Here is a 6,583-nt window from a genome sequence, read left to right as displayed (position 1 = left end):
AGATCCTCCGATCCTCTTCTCTAACCATCTGTTGTACCTCCTGTAAGTAAAAGACCTCTCAACTCCTCGTTAGAATTTTAATACCGTGATCAAGTCAAGACAACAAACTAGGTTCTAGAAACAGAAAAGCTTCAGCTTGTATGCTTGATTCCATTTAAGAGATGAGATATCTCTTCCTCCAATTCGCATTACTTGGATGGCCATTGCTGAAGAATCAGGAATAAACTATAGTTCTAGTATGAATAAGTAAATTATTACTTCCCCATTTTAGGTTTTCGCTTTCATACAAAACCTACAAAAGACCCTAATAAGAATCGAAGAGTTTTGTTAAACTAATCTGACCTAGTCCCCTGGAATTAGTGTCAATTGTTCTCCAACAAAACCAAAATATTTTACAAAGCAACGCAAAGTTTTAGTAGGACAGAGCAAGGTGGAATTTAATCCAAAAATTTAAATAAATAGAATAAATATCCTAGTTCACGTTTTTCCTCTAGAGCATCCATGGGTGTTATTTATCTGGTGAGATATGAGCTAACTGAACTTTACAATGCATAATTTACTTTAACCTAGTAATTCAGGCAATATACAGCCTTAAAGTTGTGCCAAAACAGCCTTCCAAGGATCTTCCTCCCACTAACCTTGTCATAGAGTTCCCTGAATTCACTTTTAATAAAGTAGTGCTCGATCAAATTCCATACCGATATGTCATGAAATCCAAAGGTTAGAAATGATGATCAGTGAGAACACGTCAACCGTGCAGGAAGCTAAGCCAAGATAGCAAGAAGAGTTTCAGCAAAGTTACAATAAACTAGGTAACCCTGGAACCTGGATGTGACTAGGTATACCTGTCAAATTTAAGTGCTCTATGTATATGATAAATTGAAGAAAGCTTTCCAAACAGTACCTACATCCATTAGGAGTATGTGTTTGTATGAACATTAAGCACGCAACGTGCATGGACAAACATGTGCCCCAAAGGAGCTGGTTAGAAAATTAATAACCTCAGGAACTTTTTATGTTCCCATGGAGGTTGCCAACTGACAATTTATTTTAGATCATTATGGCGTAGAAAGCAGTGAGTGATGATGAATCTCTATATGCAAGAAGGTACCTCAAAGGAGGACAAGAAGAGCTTGTTTTGGATATCCATAAGAGATTTTAACAAACTATTGCGAAATCAAAATAGAACAACTAACAAGAAGAGCTTGTTTTGGATATACACAAGCACTTGGAAGAGCCCTAGAGTTATGAGATTGATAGAATTAACAGAAAATTAGAACCTAGCCACATGATAGTAAATAAAATTGATGTGTCCAGAAGTAGAAAAATAACTATCATTGCTCAAAATGGTACAAAAGAAAGAGTGAATGATGAAATTCAGGGCCAAAAACAACAGAAGTAAGAAAGAATGATAAGTGGATACAGAAAGGGGTCATAAATCCCAATGATGCTCGGGAAAGTGGCACAACAGGAGGAACTGGTCCTTTGAACAACGATAATGCCAGCACAAAGAAATAAAATCAGAACTCCAATCTTAAGATTCAATACCAAAGCAACTTCAAATAATCATAGCTAGTTAATTGAGACAACCGGTGCAGCCAGTAAAGACATTAGCACTTCTAGAACACAAAAGCGAATCTGAAAAAACAAAACTAGATTACATACAGTTTTTGGGGTGGGGGGTGGAGGGGGTTGGTTTACTACTGGGTTTTGGTTATTTAGATGAAACATATAGTTACTTCTTAGCACAATGCAGATGGTAGAGTTACAGCAACCTTAGCCAACTTCTGAACCTCAAGTCCAACAGACTGAAGACTCCCAACTTGGAAATGACAAAGCTTAGCTTTAAAACATGTAGCATTGGGTGTGTCATGATAGGAGTCCAAAGAAGGTAATCAGGTGCAACAATAAAAGCACTTGAAGAATGCAATCATCAAAGCTAGATATCTAAATATATTAAAATTAGTAGAGTGAGTCAACTGGTAAAGTAGGCAAAGTCTCTTGTGTAGATACAAGAGACCTAGGTTCAACCCTGCCCTCATTCCAGATTTCTGCTATGCTTCCACCTCCTTCCCAGTACATATATACATAGATATATTTGCCTCACAAGTTAGCACCATAAAGCTTTGTTAATAATGCCGTGCACCATTTGTAAATACCTATCAACAAGAAATGGAGGATTAATCAGGAGTATATTTTTAAGGTAGACATAGTTGCAATCTATAGCATAGAGTAAATACTAGACAAAAAAGTGATGTCTTGAGCAATTAGAGGAGCACTATGATAAACAGAATTGATCTTTCACATGTAGGTTTTCAGGTTGCTTCAGAATATTATTGTCTAAAATTACGTTCACCCTAGCTGCAGGTCTGACACCACCTTGGAGCTTTAAATCCTATAACATTAATCAGGTGGCGCAAATGGTGTTGTCCATTGTTTTCCTTTCCCACTACCCTAGATCATCTATTGCTTTAGATCCACCACAAGAAGAAAGCAACCACCCACTTAAGCTAAGAGCAGCTTACAGGCTTTACATGTCCAACCTGAAAGGACAGGAAGTAGGAGTATCCTGTCATGTTGACCCATCCAGAGTTTGGAACAACCATCTAGAGTTTGTGCTTTACAGGATTTTCCTTCAAGGTATCAGGAAATGTGATCGCGACATTAACACAACAGAGTCACCTCTCAAGTCTCCACTCAGCTCTAGTTCTACTACCATCTTCATCTATCTCTCCATTATGTTGGATAACATTTCAATTGCTCATGCGCTCATGGAGACATACTGAAATTAGAAAACAATCACATCTAATCCATGCTAATACCAGGAAGTGAACAAGGGAATGGTGACTTGCTTATCTACTATATTCTAACCGGAACTCCTCTAAAAGGCAATTTTCCCTCGAGAAAAGAAATTTCCGATCATCTGCAAGACCTGAAAAATTAAGATTCGTATTAAAAAGTGAAGATGGAGTTAATTGGGTTAGATAGCCATATAATATCTCAATGCAGGTGCTCTCGAGATTACTAGCTTCCTCTTCAAGAAGGATTTCAAACCTGTAATCTAACATTCAAAATTCACAGGTGGCAGACAGCAGTTCAAGGTTAACTTTGTAATATAAATATTTAGAATCAAGGTGCGGACAGAATATATTCAAGCCTAATTGGTGTCCTTCTGCATGGAGAATAATCTTGCTGGAAACCATATAAATGTTGATGGCATGTTCTTTTGCAAGATGAGCATGAAGAAAAAGGAATATCAAAAGGAAAAACAAAATAGATTCTAATCGAACCAAACAGATGGATGTAGGAACACAATCATATAATTTAAAAGAAATATAAAGTAAACCCTTACAAGAATTTGAGACTATTCATATTTCTATTCAAAAGATATTTAGACGAGCTACATAACACAAAAGAATGTAAATTTACCAGGACACATTTCTTGATACAAGGATGTAAAGATGTCAGACAAAACTACTCGGAGGTAGCAATGCCAACCTAGGACTTGCATGCATGCTTAACTAGATAGCAAAATGGCATGCCCAAATGCACTTGTAAATTAATCATCCCTAAACTCTACAACAATCGGAAATGCCAGAGAGAAGAACTCTCAAGCTCTTTTCCCAAGAAATACAATGATTCTGATTCAACAGTAATAATCATTGGTTTTTGACCAACCAGACTCGGATCGAATTGGGATCTCCTGCTCGACCACAAACTTTTCCTTCCAATTTCTCCAAGCCATCCAATCTCGAAAATGCTTCCAATGGGACTCCCCTCATGCTTGGTTCCTGCGCAACCGCAGCATTGCATCTCTATCATAAATTCGCGGGCAACATGCACCGTCCTTGCTCTGCCGATGATAGATTTTGGCTACCACTCCCACCCACCAGCACTCCACTGATAGGTTCACCATTAGTCCGAGCCATGAGCTCCATCAGATTCCTGGTTCCCCTGGTGCTCGCATCCGAGAACACCCTTCTTGCATTCCTCGAAGGACGAGATTCTTTTACTATAGAAGGCAGCTTCTTGACACCAGCAGGCATCTCTTCTTCTTCGGCATCCTGCTCATCATCTTTAGCCCATCTCGACACCGAACTCAAATTCCGATCCAAATTCAGGCTATTCGGATTCAGCTTCAAGATCGTCCTCTCAGTATCGACCACCGAGCAAGGATTGCCAACCGAAAGCCCGTTCCAGGCTCTCAAAGGCACCGTCTTGCTGAGGACCTTGAGCTGCTCCACCACCTCCTGCATCGGCGGCCGCTTCTCCTTGCACGACCTGACGCAGCTGCTGCGACTGATGCGAGCTGCCGCCGCCCCCGCCGGATCCTTCGGGGGGGCAATTCTCGGGTCGTAGAGCGCCAAGATCTTGCCTTTTCTCAAAAGGGGCACCGCCCATTCGACGACGGACGGCGGCGAGTGGGCGACGTCGATGGCCTTGCGGCCGCTCATGATCTCGAGGAGGAGGATGCCGAAGCTGAAAACGTCGGGTCTTTGGTGCTGAGGTTCTCCGGGGTGACGTAGGAGGGGTCGAGGTAGCCGAGGGTCCCCGCCGGGGGGGTGGCACGGGCGGCGGAGAAGAGGGCGGCGGAGTCGTCACGGAGGGCGAGGGCCGGAAGTCGCGAGGCGGGCATTGAAGCGGCGGTCGATAAGGACGTTGGCGGACCTTGACGTCACGATGGATGACGGGGGGATCGGCGGAGTGAAGGGCGAGGAGGGCCCTTGCGGTCTGGAGGGCAAAGCTGGAGGCGCCGCGCCACCCCGGCGGCCGGGGATTAGAGTGGAGGAGATCATACAGAGTCCATTGGGCATGAACTCCACCACCAAGAGGCGCTCCCGGCGGCTCACGGCGGCCGCGGAGGGGGAGGGGGTGAAGCCGATGAGGTTAACGAGGCGGGGGCCGCGGGTGAGGAGAGGATCTGGATCTCGTTCTCGACCTCGTCCGCGGGGAGGGGGTCAGCGGGCGGCGGGAGGGGCGTTTGACGGCGACTGGGCGGCCACCGGGGGAGAACGGCCTTATAGACGGCGCCGTGGCTGCCGCGGCCGAGGAGGGCGGTGTCGGAGAAGTGGCCGGTGGCGGACTCCAGCTCGCGGTAGGTGAAATGGTGGATGCGCGGGCCGGGGATGGAGGACGGTCCATCGTCGGCGTCGGTCGCCGCGCGTCTTCTTTATGTTTGTCTTTGGACTTCCTTTGGGTCTTGTGGGTGGGCGTTGGGTTGAGGGAGGAGATGGAACGGCAGGTGATTATGGAGGACTCCGCCCGGCACGAAAGGTAGCCCATAGAATCAAATTCAAGGAAAGAAAAAAAAAAAATTTGGAGCTTAGAAAATAATTGAGGTGGAGATAGAAGAATATAAAGAGAGGAAATGGAGAGAAAGAGAGAGAGAGGTTTGGAGCTTAAAAATAGAGGAGATGTTGAGGTGGAGGTAGAAGAATGCAGAGAGGAAATGGAGAGAGAGAGAGAGAGAGATTTGAAGCTTAGAAAATGAGAGGAGATGGGAGCTGAGGTGGAGATAGAAGATATAGAGAGAGGAAATGGAGAGAGACAGATAAGAGGGGAAGCGATCCCAAGGGGGGGATGGTTGATGGTGGAAGGCAAAGAAACAGAGAATCCCGCGGGAGATGATCAATCAGTGAAACACCTTTCCATCACTTTTAACAACGGTTGGGTGGTGACAAGTAACTATTGATGGGGAGATGTTAATAGGAACTTATAGAATAAACTTAGGAAGTATTGATTAGCTATTGAGTTGTTCTGTTATACAAGTGTTGACAATAATCTTTTGGACATAGAATAATTATATAAGACTAAGCAAGGCATCATAGCTTGCGTGTGGGCCTGTAGGACCCTGTTTTATTTTAGCTTTCTTCTTTGTTCTTGCAGGGATAGAATTCCTTCAGTCTCCTTGTACATTTCACCATTGGTGACTGGTGGATTGAGAAAGGGAGGTTAGGACACCCTTTTAGGATGGCAGAGGAGGGGACAAATTAGTTAGCTATCTCTGAGATCAAAAAAATAATCAGTCATAAATTCCGAGTGAGAAAGAGGAAGATAGCCCTTGTCTTACCTGCTTATCTCTTTGGAATATACTCTAGACCTGTGGAAGGTTAGGACAGAATTGACCAGTTGTCTTTTCTAATGAGATGTAGGTAGCGCAAGGCCTTGGGAAAAGTCTCTCAGTAGAAGCTACCAATTTGATGCCTGCAAAGGGATTTATGATGGATAATTTGAACATATTGTGTGCTTTCATTGGTGTTTTGTGCCAAAAAGACTTCCTTCTAATGTCACGCGCCGGCACGCATATATATATATATATATATAATATATATAAATTCAAAGAAAATTAAAAATTTTTGATAAATCTAAATAAAATTTTGTAAAAAGAGAATCTTAGAATTTTCTATTACTGTTGAGGAGCAATTTACATCGTCATTTATTTTATCCCGATGCCGCCATCAACTACTACTATGCTTATTGTTATTACAAAGTGCTGGATCCAAATCTTTTCTTATTGATGCATATCATGGATATAGATTAGGGTCCTATTCAATCGCCCACAACCAGAAAATAAAGAAATCAT

General features: G+C 43.1%; 1 protein-coding gene across 1 annotated transcript; it reads right to left on the bottom strand.

Annotated features, from left to right (window-relative positions):
• Positions 1–3,659: 3,659 nt before the first annotated feature.
• On the bottom strand, positions 3,660–5,826 carry LOC105049134 (serine/threonine-protein kinase-like protein At3g51990). Its single transcript, XM_010928697.4, is given in 12 exon segments — positions 3,660–3,784; positions 3,787–3,825; positions 3,828–3,869; positions 3,872–4,493; positions 4,496–4,612; positions 4,614–4,667; positions 4,669–4,802; positions 4,805–4,909; positions 4,912–4,948; positions 4,951–5,007; positions 5,009–5,161; positions 5,164–5,826. Coding segments are annotated over 12 exon segments (1,605 nt in total). The 5' UTR covers positions 5,284–5,826.
• Between the last annotated feature and the right edge of the window lie 757 nt (positions 5,827–6,583).

Source organism: Elaeis guineensis, chromosome 4, assembly GCF_000442705.2.
Source record: "Elaeis guineensis isolate ETL-2024a chromosome 4, EG11, whole genome shotgun sequence".
In the NCBI taxonomy this organism is placed as follows: domain Eukaryota; kingdom Viridiplantae; phylum Streptophyta; class Magnoliopsida; order Arecales; family Arecaceae; genus Elaeis; species Elaeis guineensis.
The sequence above is the reverse complement of the archived record's forward strand: the minus strand, read 5'-3'. Positions and strand labels throughout refer to the sequence as shown.